This window comes from Carcharodon carcharias, chromosome 14 (assembly GCF_017639515.1).
Source record: "Carcharodon carcharias isolate sCarCar2 chromosome 14, sCarCar2.pri, whole genome shotgun sequence".
Lineage (NCBI taxonomy): Eukaryota > Metazoa > Chordata > Chondrichthyes > Lamniformes > Lamnidae > Carcharodon > Carcharodon carcharias.
In genome coordinates this window covers 23,411,762-23,430,775 of record NC_054480.1, presented here as the reverse complement: position 1 = coordinate 23,430,775, position 19,014 = coordinate 23,411,762, and the positions used below count along the sequence as shown (strand labels likewise).

The 19,014-nt window shown below is 42.0% G+C and overlaps 1 protein-coding gene across 1 annotated transcript in view; it reads left to right on the top strand.

Annotated features, from left to right (window-relative positions):
- The window catches only part of lama5 (laminin, alpha 5), a 262,194-nt gene that overhangs the window by 103,702 nt on the left and 139,478 nt on the right, over positions 1 to 19,014 (top strand). Inside the window, exons 7-12 of the mRNA XM_041204512.1 lie at positions 8,029 to 8,144; positions 12,441 to 12,559; positions 13,333 to 13,423; positions 13,524 to 13,658; positions 16,435 to 16,494; positions 18,531 to 18,671. Of these exons, the coding sequence (XP_041060446.1) occupies positions 8,029 to 8,144; positions 12,441 to 12,559; positions 13,333 to 13,423; positions 13,524 to 13,658; positions 16,435 to 16,494; positions 18,531 to 18,671 (662 nt within the window). The remainder of the gene's footprint in view (positions 1 to 8,028; positions 8,145 to 12,440; positions 12,560 to 13,332; positions 13,424 to 13,523; positions 13,659 to 16,434; positions 16,495 to 18,530; positions 18,672 to 19,014) is intronic.

Sequence of the window (19,014 nt, the reverse complement as noted above, 5' to 3'; positions counted from 1 at the left end):
GGTTGCCAGATCAACTTTGATTGCTCGAGGTGTTGCCATGGAGAATACATCAGGGAAATATTGTCCCTCAATTTTTTGTAATTCAAAAAAGGCACAATTCCTGGACATGTTCCTTTGGCAGCCGAGGGCAGGTCCCTACCTATGAATATATGTAGCTTGTAGCGTTAAGTGGGCAACGTTGCCAGCCTGACTGAATCTTAAATTCGTTGTTAGTGTAATTCTTAGCACACTTGGGATTGTTCAGCAAATGCTGTCCACTTTCTAAAACAACTATTCTTGCTTGATGTGTCCTTGTGTTGTGAGGTTTCAGTTTAAAACCACCTTAATAGCCTGGCAATAATTGGTTCCATATTGGCATATGGTCACTTAATGCATTCAGGTGATGTTGTTCTGCTTTCTAATTTAACAATGGCTTTAACTTCAAATATTTTTCCATTAATTGTGACACAGAATTTGCATGTGTGACAGTGTAACACCTAGAGTGCAATGGATGCATCTTAGTTTTTGTATAGAAAGTTGTGCATTTAGCCATAATTTCTTTATATTTGGTAGTTGCATTCCAGCTCCCTTGGCTGTGACAGCTGATAACTCGTGAAGAGAGAGAAGCATGTGCCACCTTTAGGTAGATGACTGCACCTGAAGGAGTTGATATTGAAGCTCTCCTGGGTTAATGACTGTAAACTGTTGCTGTTATTTAAGTTCTTATCCCTAGTAGCTTCAACTATGTTATTAGTATCCATTGTTTAAACAAAAACGTTCTATTTTAAAAACACCAGACCAAACAAAGCAAGAGAAAAAAGTTAGTTTGTTCAGAATTTTTTGTAACCAGTTGATTTTTTTTTTAATTCTCTTCGATTTTAGAAAGTTAGCCTCTGATGGTGTAATGTGTCAATTGTGTTTTTGTAGTGGGTGGTGCGTAGTGGTTAGTCTGCTTCTCACCTCTTGCTTTCAGATCTCAACGCTGGCCAGCAATACACCTATTGCTAAAAGGAGAGTTGAGTGCATAAGCCTCTCCCTGCCAACACACAGCCTCTCCATCAGCAACCCCTATGTAGTGCCTTCCCATGGTGACATACATAAACTGGCTACTCCGTAGTTCCAGGCTAAGCTGCAGGGGACCCTGGGAAGGCCTGGCCCCCAAACACGTGTCATGCAGGCCCATGGGAGTATGGCCCCACCCTGGTTCCTGCAAACAAGACCCCCAGCTTTGGGCAAATAGCTTCACTGCCTTGTGGGTGTCTTGGGAGAGAAGAAGACAATGGGGGTAAATAAACCCTGACAGAAAATCCGGAATGGAGTCCAGCAGGCGGTAATCTGTCATCTATCAGGCAGCTTTCCGGCTGCTGTAGAACTGGCACCAAACAGTCCTGGCTTCATCCTTCCCTTTGGGCAATACTAGCAATGCTGACAGAGGGGTCCTGGTGCTTGGGCAGCTCAGAGTCTCCATGCTATTTGCACAGGCCTGCGCCCTGGAGAGAACACTCCAGCTTTGTAGTTTACATTGGCACAACACCTGTAACAAAAGTTACCGGTTATAAGCTCTCACTCGATTGGTGTGGAGCACAAACACCAGGGGTTAGTTACTTAGCAAGTTTCCTCCCAGATTATTAACAGTGCTTTTCTTATGGGTTATGCAAAAAGTAAGATTAAACGAGTATGATGGAATACTCTCCACTTGCCTGGCTCCAACAACACTCGAAGGTTGAGCCATCTAGGACAAAGCAGTCCACTTGATAGGCACCCTTTTTACAAACATTCATTCCCTCCACCCACCTTATCAAGGGCAATTAGGGATGGGCAATAAATGCCAGCCTAGCCAGCGATGCCCACATCCCCTAAATAAAAAAATTGTGGATCACATTCCTTTTGTGCAAATTCGATATAGAAATTGCCATGGGGAATTTATTTACTTCATTTGTCCAGAACTTTGCAAATAGTTTTTTTTGTGGTTTTCCCACTGTAAAGTAGTCTTCTCTGAGGAGATGGGGAAGTCTGGCTTGTGGCTAAATCCCCAGATGCTGTCTGTGCAATTGCTTGGAAGCAACCCACGCAAGTAATGTGGGAAAAGCACCCGTCTTCCCAGGAGACTCAAGCTCACCTTGGAGACCAACTAAGCAAGAATTTTGTTTGTAGTAAAGCCTGGAGTTTAACCTTAAACTCCCTAGCTGATACTCCCAAACTAAAATTGTAGTACCAGGTTTAGAATGCAAAACTCCTTCTGGGTTAATACACAAATTTGTTGAACCCAAAACTGTAATGCACTTTAATGGGATTAACTTTCTGTGTTTTCTCAAAGTGTACTTGAGTTTCGATGATTAGTACTGAGCACCGTGACTAAGAAATAAAACTCTTCCATGGCAGCTTCTCACTTTGTAAAGTGAGTCAATTGGGGTTTAGTTATAGGACAACAGGCGATAAAGCTATAATTTACATGGGCTGTCAACGCTCACATAACGGGCAGTTATAGAAAACGAGCAAGGTGAAGAAAAGCCCATGGCTCATTTAAATGTGAGTTATTAATTATTGTGTTTGAACCTCCAGAGTTGCATTGATATTGTGATCTGACAGTGGGCTGAAGGTGCAGTGGTGCCGCCTGTGTAAGTAGTGCCGTGCAGTGCACTGGCAATCCCAACTTTGTTAGCTGGTCTGTAATTTAAGTGAATCAGTGAAGCTCAGAGATAAAGAACTCCCTTTGTTGGCACCTCCTGAGGGAGCAGCCCTGGAGTAGCTGCAAAAGCAGCTACTGCATAGACCTTGCCCCACTCGTTTTTGGTTTGGCTTGCTGGAGTAAGTCAACAGTACGGTTTACGGCTTATCATTCTGTACAGATATATGCCAGTGCTCAAAGACAAATTACAATTCATTTATTTGTCTGTTATGCTGTGCAATTCACTCTACAATAAAAATAGAGACAATGCCTCTGAACCAGTGTCCCCACATATAACAGAACCACCTATACTTGAAGGGGTTTTGTTATATAAAAGCGTTAGGCATCAGAAGCATATAACACAACCTCAATATGAAGAAACACATTTTTATTGTTCTGGAGAGGATCAAATGAAGTTACAATAAATTACTTAGAAATTGTTACAATAGAATATGAAGAAAGTTGATCAGATATGCCACCCGACTACTTTGAGTCAACCTGGGTACCTATTCCAAGTGAGTGCCAGGCAGATAATTTACTATAGTCATTGGCAGACAAATTTCATTGGATTTAAAATCAATGATTATCTAACGACTTCATGCTACAGGAATAAAAGTCTACCTGCCCAATGATTGCAGTTAATTTTTACTTTTCACAATAAATGCAAAAAAGGTGATAGCAAATTGCCAAAGTCAGTGGAAATAATTGGAAGAGATGTAAAATGGGTTGCTGCTTCACAATCACTCATCTTACAATATTCCACAGTCAGTGGGTTCTGAATTACTGCAACTTTTTTATTGATGTAGTTAAATGTACAGTGACTCTTAGGTTGACCTTTGTCAAGGTGCTGTACATGTACTTTCTTCAAAGGCACACAGCAAGGGCCGAAGCATGTACTAATGCCCATCATTCCACTGTGTTTATCCTCTGCTATTCTTCCAGTTCTGGTAATTAAACATTCTCGTATGTTTGAATTAAAAGGCATGACACTTGCATGAGCCGTAATTCTGTATTGACTGAACAGCACAAGCTCCCTTCAGTTGAATTTGTTATTAATGCCTGAATGAGTCTGGTATTGGATTTATGATGTCAGTCTTAACTTTAGTGACAACACTGTAATGGAAACCAGATAAAGGATTTCTTGACCAGGTGAAACTTTCTTCTTCCAATTCTGCTCATAGTTTAAATGTGAGTGGCTGCTTCTGGTAACATGCGTTGGTGCCATTTATTCTGGCCACAGGAAAGCTAGCTGTCAACTATATGGTTTGTGTACAGTTACCTTGGACAAACCCAACCTCGCCATCGGTATAAGTTACAGTCAGAAAATCCAAGCTGCAGTTCCAACTTTTAACCAGTTCCACGTAGGAAAAGGAGTGGGTCATTCAGCTGCTCACCCTGCAGTGAATCATATTGAATGGTCAAATAAGTCAATCAAAGATACATAATTAAATTTAAAGCCATCACACTTGATGCCAAAAATAGAAGTTTGCACTGTTCAGATTTTTTTAAAAATGCAGGTCATCCTCTGAAATCAGTGTGCTGCCAATTTGATTGCCTGCAGGGCTCACTCAGCAATATAGGGGGTGCTTTCATGCTAACACAATTTGCCCACAATAGGCAGGAGACGGTAAAACTATAATGTGAATGCAAACAGCTGATTGAGCACAGTAAAGAACTGACTTTGCTGAAATCAGCAGAGCTTTTAAATCCGTAATTATGATGTGCATGATGTAGCCACACGTTAAATAAAGTTGCGCTATTGTAATTGTCCCCTCTGATACAAGAAGATGGCTTGTGACATTTGCTTGATATATGCTCTGTCTGTGACCAATGTGGATGGTGCCCATGATGGGGACTGTATATATGCAAATGATGAACCTGACTGTGAGCATTATTCAAATGTTTGTTTTGTCAAAAAGTGAAACTCTGGATCGTAAATCTTCCATAAAAGTGATATTACTTTAGCTCCGGCATCCCCTTCCTAAACTAGCTAGCATGGATAATGCCGTAAGGATTCTCCTGTCCGAGTGTTCATGGTGCTTTCGAGTCAGAACATTGTTTACAAGGGAGATGGTCAGAACTAAGACTTGAAGTGGAACCTCAGGCCCCTGCTTTGGTGTGTGAGGTGCTTTATTGTTCTATACTGCTGTAGCTTCATTTGTGATATCTGTAAATGCTTATGGGACAGTTTATTCAAAGTGTGGTTGCTTTTGTGATGGCTGCAGCGGTAAAAAGCCAGACTGGATAGGCTTTTGATGTGAGGTACAGGTAGCTTCGTTGTAAATTAAAGGTGCCAGTCAAATTGAGCCTTTTAATCTCCTCTTTTTGCAGCCCCCCTCGCCCAAAACATGAGCCTTTAAGGTGCAGTGTTTCCACTGTCATGCCTTTACTTGTTTCAAAAATAAAGATGAAACCCTAATCATTCAGTTTGTCTGTGAAGAGAACTGAACAGACAGTCTTTGATTGTGAACAGATGTTTAAGTATAAACTTTAAAGCCCACACAGCTCCTCCTTCAGCTGTAAATGAGAAATAAAATGGAGCTCATCTCCCACATAAATACTGTTATTATATAGTGCCAGATCTATGATTTTGGTTCGCCTTTGCCATTTCACAACTGTAAAATGTAAGCGTTCAGATTGTTTGTGTGTATACTGAGATGCAAGTTGAAGAGTTGCATTCATCATTTTGGTAGAGCTAGTGACTTAACTACATTAACAGTCTGAAGTGTGAAGTGACTCGCTTGGAGCAGAGCCTTGCTTAACGGATATTTTTTTTATTCTTTTGCAGGATGTGGGCTTTGCTGGCTGGGCTAGCATTTTGAACCTACAAATGAGTGCTAACTTTTTTGGATATATTACCTTGCTCAAACTGTTTAGATTCTTAAACCAGCAATATGTGGTTGATCACATTTATTTTTACTTATTCACACGTGGGCTTCAGTGGATGGGCCAGCATTTATTGCCCATCCCAAGTTGCCTTGAGAAGGTGGTGCTGAGCTGCCTTCTTGAACCGCTGCAGTCCATTTGGTGTAGGTACACCCACAGTGCTGTTAGGGAGGGAGTGCCAAGATTTTGACCCAGTGACAGTGAAGGAACGATAATATATTTCCAAGGTTGGTGAGTGGCTTGGAGCAGAACTTCCAGGTGGTGGGTGCTCCCAGCTGTCTGCTGCCCTTGTCCATCTAAATGGTAATGGTCATAGGTTTGGAAGGTGCTGGCTAAGGAGCCTTGGTGAATTCCTGCAGTGCATCTTGTAGGTGATATACACTGCTGCTACTGTGCATTGGTGGTTGAAGAAGTGAATGGCACCACATCCACAAATAATCAAGCGGGCTGCTTTGTCCTGAACGGTGTCAAGCTTCTTGAATGTTGTGGGAGCTACACTCATCCAGGCAAATGGGAAGTATTCCATCACACTCCTGACTTGTGCCTTGTAGATGGTGGACAGGCTTTGGGCAGTCAGGAGGTGAGTTACTTGCGCAGGATTCCAAGTCTCTGAGCTGCTCTTATAGCTACAGTATTTATATGGCTAATTCAGTTCAGTTTCTGGTCAATGGTAACCCCCCAGGATGTTGAAAGTGGGGGGTTCAGTGATGGTAACGCCACTGAACATCAAGGGGTGATGGTTAGATTCCCTCTTGTTGGAGATGGTTATTGCCTGGTAGTTGTCTGGTGTGAATGTTACTTACCACTTGTCAGCCCAAGCCTGGATATTGCCCAGGTTTTGCTGCATTTGGACATGGACTGCTTCAGTGTCTGAGGAGTCACGAAAGCTGCTGACTATTGTGCAATCATCAACGAACATCCGCACATCTAACTTTATGATGGAAGGAAAGTCATTGATGAAGCAGCTGAAAATGGTTGGGCCGAGGAGACTACCCTGAGAAACTCCTGCAGTGATGTTCTGGAGCTGAGATGACTGACCTCCAATAACTACAACCAATGACTCCAACCTGGATGAGTGAATCAGGCTGAAGATGGGCAGGAGGTTAAACACAAGTTGGGCGCGCTAAGCTCCATTTGAGTCTCTACCTGGCTGCCACTGAATGATGCTCCATGCCAGGAGCATTATTGCGTCATAAAACTTGTCTTTTATGTCTTCAATATTTCCACTCACCAAAACGTTAGGAAAACATGTTTGATTTGCTGAGGAGTTGAGGTGGTTAAGGCTGAATATGTAGCTATTGTGTTTCCCATTCAGATTCTGGTCTCATTTCAAGAAGATTTATGAAGACAGAGGCCTTCATTACACTGTATTTGCAAAGCACAAACTAACATTCAGTGACAGAAAATTGATGCAGCCACTCTGGAACAGTCACCTCTTATCTCAAATTCTTTTTGCTTTTCCTGCCCCACATTAAATCCAACTTTGTTCAGTTTACCTGAGATTTTCCATTGTTCCCAATTAAATCAGTTTGTGCAATCTAACTGAAGGCACTAGTTTACCCGTCTGCAAATATTAAATGCAAATAGCTCCTACTTTGTGACACCCAGTGAAAATATAGAATTAAGAGCATAACTTGTTTTTGCATTCACTTAAAAAAAAATCATCCTTCATAGTCTCTGCCTGCCCTACACAAAGTACACATTCCCCCTCAGTAGAGATACATCTTATCTAAATTGAGAAAACTTAAGCACATTTTGGCAAGCATCAAGGTTTGGAGAGTTCTAAGTTTGCACAGGGATTTAGCTGGAGTTCAATAAACTAAAGGCATGCAGCTTTCCAGCACATAGTTTTGCGTAGCTTGCTGTTGTCCTGTTAGGGCTGCCATACCAGTTAGGACATTGACTTGCTGAGTTATCTGGAAACAAATTGGAAGAATCCCAGCCTCAGTGATAGGCCTGGCTTTCCAAGTTGGCTGATCAGTCATTAGCAGTGTCAAGTAATGTTACAGATCTGCTGGACTCAGATAATGCCTTGGATAATTGACTTAGGTACAATTCTCACTTTCCAAATGCTTCATTTTAGAGCCAGTTCATTCCCAAAGAGAGGCTGTTTGTCTCCCAACCTCAGCCAACCCTACATCCATTACCATAGGGGATGGTTGATCAGTAGAAAATTGACACATGCAGGTTTAAGCTGTCGTTAAGTGAATACCAGGTACTCTCACAAGTAATACTGTGAAAAATGTGACCAACCATAAGGTTGAGTGTGGATTTCCACCATGCTCCTGACCCAAAAATAGACACCAGAAAATACAGGGGCAGGAAAAAAAAACCCTATGAAGTGCTATATGTGGCTCCTGCTTAGTTCAAACATTTTGATTTCATAGATTTTCCCAATGATTAATATTCAACGCCCCACAATTGTGAACGTTGGGAGAGACTCAGCAGTTTATTGGTGTGTAAGTAACTCTAAATCATTTATGTCTCATTCTCAGACTTCAGTGTGATTGTCAACACAACACATGTGGAGGGTCATGTGACCAGTGTTGCCCTGGATACAATCAGCTACCTTGGAAACCAGCTACAATAGACAGTGCAAACGAATGTGAACGTAAGTACTTGTATGGAAATTTTAATATTCCAAAAGTAGGGGTGGAAATTCATTTCAGGTGTTATTCGAATAGGGTGCCTATTATTTGCAGCGCTTGATATTAATTGTGATAGAACTGGACATCAGACAACGGCTAACCTGATGATACCTGTTTTGCACCATTGCCCAAAACAAATTTCTACCCTGGTGTATTTCAAAATGCTCAGTCACTTCACCTGTTGGGAATATTCTTGCATAATTCTGTGTGATGCTCCTGGTGGCATGTCCTTTATTGCTGTCCCAGTTTCCACTAGGGATACAAGACAACCGGTCTGGTAGAGGTAGATTCAATTGGATAATTCTCTGAAGAGAAAAGATTTACAGGGCTACAAGGAGAAGGTGGGAGAGTGGGACTACCTGAGTTGCTTCTTCCAAAGAACCAGCACAGACACGACAAGCTGAATGACCTTCTTTGCTGTAACCACTTGATGGGTCAGAGGCAATTGATTTAACTTCCAGTTTACTTTGTTGAGCCCAGTCCCACCCAGCTTCACTCAGCAAATGTATAGATGGGTTTTATGCATACACTTTGATTCTTGAAAGGAAATTGAGAAGTAAACATTCTCTGATGATAGGGTCATTATTTTCTGAACTGTCTGTGGCTTTAGCATTTTCCAGCTCCTCTGAGCCACATCCCACCAGGTGGAATCTCACCTCCTTATCCTGTTTGTAGGTGGCACTATTGTTAATGAGGTCATTCATAGTTCAGTGCTTTTTAGCTTTGTTGACTACAGGTACTTTGCTTTCAGTTGAGAGCATTAATCTTAAACTACCTGTTCCTAGTTTCTGATAGAGGGTGGCCTCTGCTCTTTGTGTTTGTGTTTATTCAGTACAATCAAAGAAGCATGAAGTCATGTGAATACAGTGAATTTGCTTTATATGTCTTCATGCTTTAAATTGCCTGCTCAGTTTTGTTTTCCTGTTGAGATTCATTAACTTATCAGTAAACTAGCAACTAAACTACTTGAACATTAACCTGTAAAGCTAGTAGTAGTGAAGGGATTTGTTATTAACAGTGTCAGTTAAGGAGATTGGTTACTAGTGCTTTGCATTTTTTTATATTTAGAATCAACTAAATAAAGCATTTAAGTTGGAGACAGACATTGCAGACAGAAATAAAACCCTTAAACTCTAAAACATTTGTTTCCCTTTGTGTCTTCCTTTTAATAATCTGTGAGCTGAAAAGATTGTATATCAGCACAATGTTTTATCAACCAATGTGACATATCCAGTTTGATTTCAGCCTCTGGTGTTTTACCATGTATTGTATTATTTTACTTTATAATAGAGGGAGATATAGTATATGAGGAGTAAACTGTAAACTGTGAAATCTCGAACTGTGCAGTACAGCTCTCAAATAACTTCCAAACTAATAGGTGCAATGCCCAGGAATAGTGTCTTTTGCACTTGAATAACACTCCTCACAAGATTCCTTTACAGCATTACTAGTATTGATACATAACTGCTCTTGATTGCCCTGGTGCAGCCAGTGTAAAGTCATGAGAGATACCTCTTGGCCCGCACCACCTCTTATTACCAGCTGCAGTTCAGGGACACACCGCATCCAGAAATCCTGGTGTGACTTGAGCCAGAAATGCCGTTTAGGGTCTCTGTTAAGATCCAAGGTGGTAGTCCCAAGAAGGATCTTTATTTTTGGCTGTTGGACCAAGAAATTGTTCCATGCTAAATGGAATAAGGTGTGTAACATCTCGGTCAATCTATCTCCATCCGTGTTATTGCTTACCCACACACATACCTGATCCACCATCGGTTACTTGCCAGAAGAGAGGCTGCCCTCATGCCAGGTTCCTCATGGACTGATATGGAGATTTCTGCTTGCTTGGAGTGTTTCTGCCATCTTTAGCACCCCAGTACACTCACATTCACGGGGTTGGAGCCAAAAAGACCACTAACACACATGATACAAACCTGGCACACATGCTTTCGTGTTGTTTTCCTTGGAGCAGCAAAGGTTGAGAGGGGACCTGATAGAGCTGTATAAGATTGAGGGGCATTGATAGGGTGGATAGGAAGACACTTTTTTTCCATTAGCAAAGGGGTCAATAACAAGGGGACATAGATATAAGGTAGGGGAGTTCAGGAGAATTTTTTTCACCCAGGGTGGTGGAAGTCTGGAACCCACTGTCTGAAAGGGTGGTTGCGTCATTAACACTTATAACATTTAAGAAGTATTTAGATATTCACTTGTGTTGCCATAGTGCTGGAAAATGGGATTAGTGCAGTCAGATATAAAAACAAAAAACTGCGGATGCTGGAAATCCAAAACAAAAACAGAAATACCTGGAAAAACTCAGCAGGTCTGGCAGCATCGGCGGAGAAGAAAAGAGTTGACGTTTCGAGTCCTCATGACCCTTCAACAGAACGGTTCTGTTGAAGGGTCATGAGGACTCGAAACGTCAACTCTTTTCTTCTCCGCCGATGCTGCCAGACCTGCTGAGTTTTTCCAGGTATTTCTGTTTTTGTTTTAGTGCAGTCAGATCTTTGTTGACCAGCGCGGACACGATGGGCCAAATGGCCTCCTTCTGTGCTGTAAACATCTGAGTCTATGTAAAAGCTTAACTATTCTTCATTAGATGGTGTCTAGATAATTTTAACAAAAGCAAATATTCTGTCCCTTCGGTGGTATTGGTGCATTTAAAGCACAAGATGTGCCCAGATTTCTCTCTTCTTTATGGCCTGTACTCAGTATTGCTTCCCAATTTGTGCCCCGTGCATGGTCCAAGTGTTTAAATCAGCCCTTCAGAAAGCTGGTCCTCGTGACCGTGCTCCGTGAGGAGCCAGTTCTCATGCACTGCATTCCCAGCGCTCCCATTCAGAGCCTGGAGAGGATGACCAGCCCCACAATTATATATACTTTTAAATTGTCGGTGTTCAGTTAGATCTGAATCAGTTTCCCTGAAGGTAAAGCTCGAGCTAGGTACCCCTTTCTTTTATGTTATAAGTTGCAGTGATTTATGTGGCAGTAAATAGGGATCAAAATCTAGCCATTGAGCTGGCAAGTTAAAATCTAAAAGAGCCAGGTGATCAAAGGTTTTACAAGACAGGTACAAGCCTTGGTACATTCATTCTCTGCAGACTGAGCTTTTTACCGTTCTGTAGACCTCACTTGGTTTTGCTTTGTGAACAGCATCTTTTCATGCATTGAACAGATTGTCAATGCCAAATTTCTTCAGACTTTCCCCAGTCTGCCACTCTGGGCTCAGTTAATAATGGGGAAAGTTGATTTCTGAGCAAACAGGATTTTAGCCTTTTTTGGGTAGGGTACAGAAGGTGTCGTTTAGAATTTTTCCAGCCTCCTTCTTTGAGAGATCATCTAGAATGGAATCATAGAATGGTTACTGACTCCACCATGCTCTCCAGCAGTGCATTCCTGCTCCTTTCCTGTCACTGCGTATAATAAGTTTCACATGTCGCCTCTGGTTCTTTTGCCAGCCATCTTAAATCAGTGGCCTCTGGTTCTCAACCCTTCCAACAATGGGATCAGTTTTTACTTTGTTGTGGCTGTGTTGATATTAATAAGACTAAAGCCACTGCAATGAGTGGACTGCACTCATTACTGGAGAAGGTTTTCACCTTTGTCAGCCGAAGGTAAAGTGGCAGAGTGGATCGCTTGCCCTTTGTGTAAGTCACGTCATTTCCATTCCGCTGATTTGAAAGGAATGAAAATCGGACAAGTTCTATAAAGGGGTGGGCAATCTGCTCTGCAATCACCACAGTGATTAACAAGCAACTGCACCCTTCTCTTTTTAACAGCCCGGCTTTAGATGTAACACACAATTGTGATTTTGTTGTGCTCTACGTGTGCAATATGCACATGGGAACGCCACCCACTGCAAGTTCCCCTCTAAGTCACACACTATCCTGACTTGGATACATATCACAATTCTTCCATTGTCAATGGGAATGGGTCAAAATCCTGGAACTCCCTCCCTAATAACACCATAGATGGACGTACACCACATGCGACAGCTGCAGCTCAGGAAGACAGCTCGTCACCAGGGACAATTCAGGAGAGGCAATGAACGTTGATCTTAATAGTTACAGCCACATCTCAAGAACACATTGTTTAGAAAATTACCAATAATGTAAGATATATGAGAAAAGGTTCATCATTGTGTGTAATGAATAAAGAATTTTTTTTGTAAACTGAGTCATGCAGCAATAGACTTTGTGACATGCAAGGGTGTTGAATGCAACCTAAATTAATTAATTTGTCATTTAATGTTCATTCCATAGCCTGCAATTGCAACGACCACACATTTGAATGTGTGTATGACCCTACTGTTGATGAACGCAAAGGGAGCTTGAATCGCAATGGTCGTTATGAAGGAGGTGGTGTCTGTGTTAATTGTGAAGTAGGTGCCTGCATCTTATACAGACTGTGCTTCTGATTGGTTCTGTTTTTACAAATGAGACATCTGTGAGAAAGTTTGCAGTAAAACTTCTCACCATAGATGGTTCAAGTCATTTTGCTATGATGAATTTTTATAAGAAAATCATTCACTGCATGCTTTTGATATATTAACGTCAAACCAATGAAAACACCATACCATGTATAGGGAGAGAAATTGAAAATGTGAAGTTTAAGGTGGCCCCATGGCTCAGTAGATTGGGCACCCTGGTGCAATGCTGTAGCAGTAACCCTGTTCCCAATCCCAGATTCACTGGAACAGGAAGCCATGGATAGAGGCCCCAGTGCCATTCTGCAAGAGGCAAAACAAACACCTGGAAGGACAGTAGCATCACCAGACTGCTCTCACATATGCTTCTTGCTTGGCTGTAAAGAGTAGCACATATGGAGGCCTGGAAGAGGCTGGCTGCAGAACATGTGTGTCCCAGGAAAACCAGGTCTGGGCAGAAAACTTGACAGTAAAGTGCTAGCTTCAACGTTCAGGATAAATTGATGGAGAGACAGTTGGCCTATGCTTGCTGCTCACTTCAGGACCAAATTGAGCACGAATTTGCAATTTCCAAGACTGATGGCAAAATTAAGAGAAGAAAAGCCACAAAAATCCTTTCTCTTTGACAGTCGCTTTCTCCAATATTCTGTTGGATTGGGTTTTGAGCGAAATGAATGCACAGTAAAAAAATTTTTAATTGTGAAATTATTTCCTGTTTTATCTTCAAGCACAACACTGCCGGGGTTAACTGTGAGCGTTGTGTACATGGCTATTATCGGCCACCCAATGTACCAGCCGATTCTGTAGACTCTTGCCATCGTAAGTTTTATTATTTACATTATTTGCTTCTCATATTTCTTGGGGGTGGCGTGGGACAGTGGATGCAGCACTTGAACTGATGTGTTTCATGTTGTTGCAGCTTGCAATTGCAAATCTGAGTTCACAGAAGATGCCTGTGAGGATAACACAGGCCGTTGTTACTGTAAGTACAATTACGCTGGTGAGAACTGTGACAGCTGTGCTGAAGGATACTACGGCTTCCCCAGCTGTTACCGTAAGTATTTTGAATACAGGACTCGGCCTTTTAATTAACTATTGAGATTTGAAGAATGTTTTCTGTTAAAGGCAGTGTTTTAAGGTAGAGCCAAATGAATGATTTGTAGTGCCTGGGGGCAGTGAGGGAAGGTGTTCACAGTAGCAGTTTCCAGACGCAGACCAGGTTGAGCCATACTAGCTCCTGGCGCAGATGTTTCTAAAGGGTCCTTAGTCCCCTCTACGGTGGTTAATACATAGTTTGGTTTGGTCCAGCTCAGTTTGGACCTCTGATTCCCAGCCTGTATTTTCCTGGCTTTATAGTCGCCTCCGGAGCCTCTTTACATCACAGGCTGTCTGCTGGTGAAACGAAAGAACAGCATTTACCACTTCAAGATGTCACAAAATATTTCACAACCAATTAGGTACTTTTGAAGTGGAGTCACAAGTGTAATTTGTGCAGCAGCAGTGTCTAAGTCTCACACAGCAAGGTCTCACAAACAGCCATAAGAGGATGACCCAGTAATCTGGTTTTCTTTGGAAGTAATCTTGTGCTCTCCCCCACAGCGAGTTTGGTGGCGAGGAGGGCACTTAATCAGGCAGGAGGATGATAGGCAGTGATACCGTCACCTTCCAACCTCCACCCCAATTAAGTCCGTGGCAGGAAGGCCCACTTAAGGGCCTCATCTCTCTACTACTGGTGTTGAACCAGCAGCGGGCAGGGGGCTGCTGAAAGCCAACCCGCTGCCCTTGCTGCTGACTCCCTCCTCCCAGCTCCCCTGCGTGCGTCCCCTCCAGCCACTCACCTGCTCCTGGATGCTTCCTCAATCTGATTCTGGGTGGTGGGGTTGGGGGAGGTTAGTGTAGTAAAGGCAATAGCCACTGCCTGCCCAGTAGAATCCCTGTCCTCTGATTGGCTGGCAGCTCTTGGCAGATGGGACCTGCTCCTGGGGTCCCCAATCTCAGGGGAAGGCCCACCGCTGGCCTGTCAAGAGCCTGAGTGGTACAGGATATACAATCCTTCCTTAAACAAGGCGGCATCAGGGTTTCCTATCGCCTCCACAAGATTCTGCTTGTAATGTTGGTTGAGGGATAGATGCTGGTTAGCATACCGAGACAATTCCTCTGCTCTCCGTATCTTTTATATACATCTGAAAGTGCAGACAGGGTTATGTACAGTTTAATGTCTCAGCTACCTCTGACAGTATGGCAGTCCCTCAGTGCTTCACGGCATTGTCAGCGTCTGGAATGAAGATCAAACCCATGACCTTCAGACTTGGAGGTGAGTGTGCTACCAATGAGCAAAGGCTGACACTTGATGGCAGTAAACCCCCTCTAGAGCAGGGATTTCATGTCCTGCTTCTGACCAAAAGTAGCAGCGGTGACTCTGGTTGAGTTTATACCCCTTTGGCTCTACATGTAAACCAGCTGAATGCAACTTTGCATAAATGTAGATTGTGAGTTTACTCAGTTTTGCTACCAGGCTCTCAATATAACTCTAACCGGTTTGGCACCAATGGGAACCAACGCAGCCTAATAAAACATTTCCAATGGAAACTGTCCCTTGACATAGAAAGGGCAAAAATACATCTGTAATGTAGGGATGCAAGAGTGGCATTTAGTGTTTTGCAGTGATGCAGCAACAGTGTATGCACACAATACCTTGTGTAGATAGATAACGGGAGATCTTATTTCTGATGTCAGCTGTGGCTCAGTTGGTAGCATCTCACCTCTGAGGTCAAATGTATGGTTTCCAGTGACTTGAATACAGAAATCCAGACCAATTCTTCTATGCAGTCCTGAAATGAGAGAGTGTTGCATTAGAGGACGTGCTAGCTTTCAGATGAAAGATTAAATTGAGGCCCTTTCTTCCCCCTCATGGACATAAAAGATGCCATAACACAAGTGCTGGCCTAGCCAGCAATGCCGACATTCTGTGAAAGAGTAAATAACTATGGCTGTGTCAAAGACTGGAACTGCCCTCCTAACAGCACTGTGGGTGGAGTTCCACCAACTGGACTGCAGCAGTTTAAGAAGTCAGCTCACCACCACCTTCTCAAGGACAATTAGGATTGGCAACAAATGTTGGCCTAGCCAGTGACACCAACATGCCATGAATACATAGGAAAAAAACTATTTCAAAGAAGAGCAGGGAAGTTATCAACAATGTCTTGTCCAATATTTATGCCTTGGCCAACAGCACATATATGTGGGAGCTTGCTGTGTACACGTTAGCTGCCATGTTTCCTACATTACCATAGTTGCACTTTAAAGTTCCTTCATTGGTCGTAAAGTGATTTGGGACATTCTGAGGTTGTGAACATCGCTATATAATTGCAAGTCTTTCTTAATGCACTCTCGGACTGATTTATAACAAATATAGCAGCTAATTATTTTATGATTATTTTTCCATGCACCACCAGGAATCCTATCCAACCAGAAATTTAGGGTTGACCTGTTCCTGTACCTCAGCGTATGTTAATTTATAACCAAGTTTTAAAAGGAACACAAAAAGACTGCCCTTTTGTTTACTGTAATTTTTTAAATCCAGTTCTCCCTGAGGGACAGACTTTAGCTCTGTGGTTGCAAACCAAACACCCAGCAGAAAATGGGTCTTTTGTTAAAGAAAAAATGTTTTAATAAATTTAAAATAAAAGATTGTCAGAAACCAGACTTCTGTCTTGCAATTTAAAAAAATGAGTGTGCTTTTGACCTTATTTTGATCAGAAGATAACTGATGAGTTGATTGAATTATTAAGCATTCCATTCACCTTGTGTGTTTTTTTTTTGTTCAACAGCTTTGCCAGTGGATCCCACACAATCCACAGGGGCTCTGATTCATGTAGGAAAAATAATAAGTAAGTCACTGGACTTAAGGTGTAACATGTCCCTTGTTCTGATTCCCATACAGTATTGTAGCTTTAATTATGTTTTCACTGGGTCATATGATGATGACTGGAAAGATACACAACGTGATAGTCACTTCTGTTTCAGAGAGATAGTGAGGGTCCTCACTACACCGCTACCCAAGCTGAAGTTGTTCACAGGATCCAAGCCTGTTGGTGAAACCAAGATACAGCTTTTCTTTGTTGAGAGAGCTTATTGACTTTGTTCAGTCTCATAGCTCTCCTCCCACACACCCAGTGTCCCAGCTGTCCCCTTTTTATATGTGTTCCAAGCATTTAATTAAACAATACCCTTCACCTGCGTATCCTAACAACATAATCAACAAACCATTAACAGAAATGTCTCTGAGAGATTGACGTGAATTAGGGTCTCATTGCTTTAATTGTACCACAGTACCACTTGTGTGTGTGTCAGTATATACTGTGAGTTTTAGGAAAGAGAATGAGAAAGTAATTCCTGCTGTACAATCATTTGGAGCTGTGTGTCAGTTGGAGAAAGCAATGGGAAGAGGTACATCTAAATCAGGACTGCTTGACAGCGCTAAATACAACACAGTAGAGATTGCTGGACTTTTGAGTGCTGCCACCTCTGTACCATGTGAGCAGAAATAGATGAATCCGTGACATTTGATTGCATTAACCAGGGAGTGTCAACCTAACCTTAAAACTCAAAATTGTAATTTTGTTTGCTGTAACAATTTATTTGCCTATCAGGAGTTGATGGACAAGTAGATCAGCAATGCCCAATGGTTTACAGTTACTCAGTAAATATGTGGGAATGTAGAATTTTGAATTTTTACTGGTGTTTTAGGCACCTTATTCCAAAATTCCTCCTGCACGTAATTAGAAATTCATGGAGAAATATTTAGGAAGCTTGGATTATGGTAACTGAATAAATTAAATTGTGCTTTTGGTACATGACATTTTCCATGATTTTTACCAGCATTCCCCAATTCTAGCCATTAATTTCCAGTTTGAATGGAAAAATTGACTTTTTTCCCCAATTTTCTCCTTTCCTCTCCTGACCCTTCATGGGTGTTGGCCAAGCAACCATTCTTCATTTGTGAGCCTCGATACTGAGTAGATGATTCAGTACTGCTGGTCATCATGTTCCCACCAACAAGTGTATACAAACTTGAACTTTATAGGACCTTTTGCTGAATTGGAGCAGAGCCCCATCTGATTTTGTCTCCCTAACCAAGGATTGAACAATTGAAGAGCCTGATGTTACTTTGGCTGAAATTGAGTAACTCCGCTCAGGATGAGAATTGAATCTGGGAGATCACCTAGTAGAGGTCATTAAGACAAGTAAGAGGTTTGATAGGGTAGATGTAGAGATTATGCTTTCACTTGCAGGGGACATTAGATCTAGGGACCTCAAAAACAAACCAGCCACTATTAAATCCAATGAGGAACTCCGGAAACCTGCATTACCCAGAAAGTAATTAGAATGTGTAACTCACGACCACAAGGAGAAACTGAGGCAAATAGCATTTAAAGGGGAGCTAGATTAAAAACATTAGTGAGAAGGGAATAGAAGGATATGTTGATAGGGCTGGATGACATAGTTTGGGGGGAACTCGAATGTAGCTTGAACCTTTTGGGCAAAATGGCCTATGTAAGGTAGAGTGTGGGAAGCCAGACAGGAGTGTGTTCTAAGAGTGCTATGAAATTAAGCAGCTTTTGGCCTGGATAGCTGGATATTACTTGAACAGTATCTTTGCATCCTGTGTGGAATCTGATTTTACTTCACAGAAAGATTTTCTTAAGGACAGTATTTTATTCCGACTTTACTTTTAGCTTGTAACAGAAAATTATTGAGAATCAGGCCATGCACATGTGAATGTATAACATTAAGTGTAAAATCACTCAGTCACTCAGCAGGACTAAATGATGATTCTATAAAGAGGAGGGAGATGAGGATTTTTGGATGTTTTGATTCTGTTCACTTGTACACATGGCCATACTGCTGTTTCTCTTCACCCTAGACTGTGACTGTAGCGCAGCGGGAACCCAGAACAATGACTGCCAGCCAGACCTGAGCACGGGGCGCTGCAGCTGCAAGCCAAACTTTACAGGCCGCTTCTGTAATCAGTGCATGCCTCATCACTTTGGGGCAAACTGCCAGCGTAAGTTACCCCTGCACTCAAAAGGAGAATTTCATCTTATGCTATGCTGCCACTTAACATCTCATTCTAGTCTGTGCCTGTGATTTGAGGGAATTATATCTAAAATGGGAAGTATTGGAGGGTAGATCTTGCATGCCAATTTTAAAAAAAAAGTTGCTTTGCCTTGCACTCAAATATACAACAAAACCTCTCATTTTTAGAGTGCCACTAATTATGTAAGATATTCCAGAGGGCTTCACAGTCTTGTTATCAAATAAAATTTGACACTGAGCCATATAAAGAAATATTAGGACGAATGACCAAAAGTTTAGTCAAAGAGGTAGATTTGAAAGATCATCTTAAA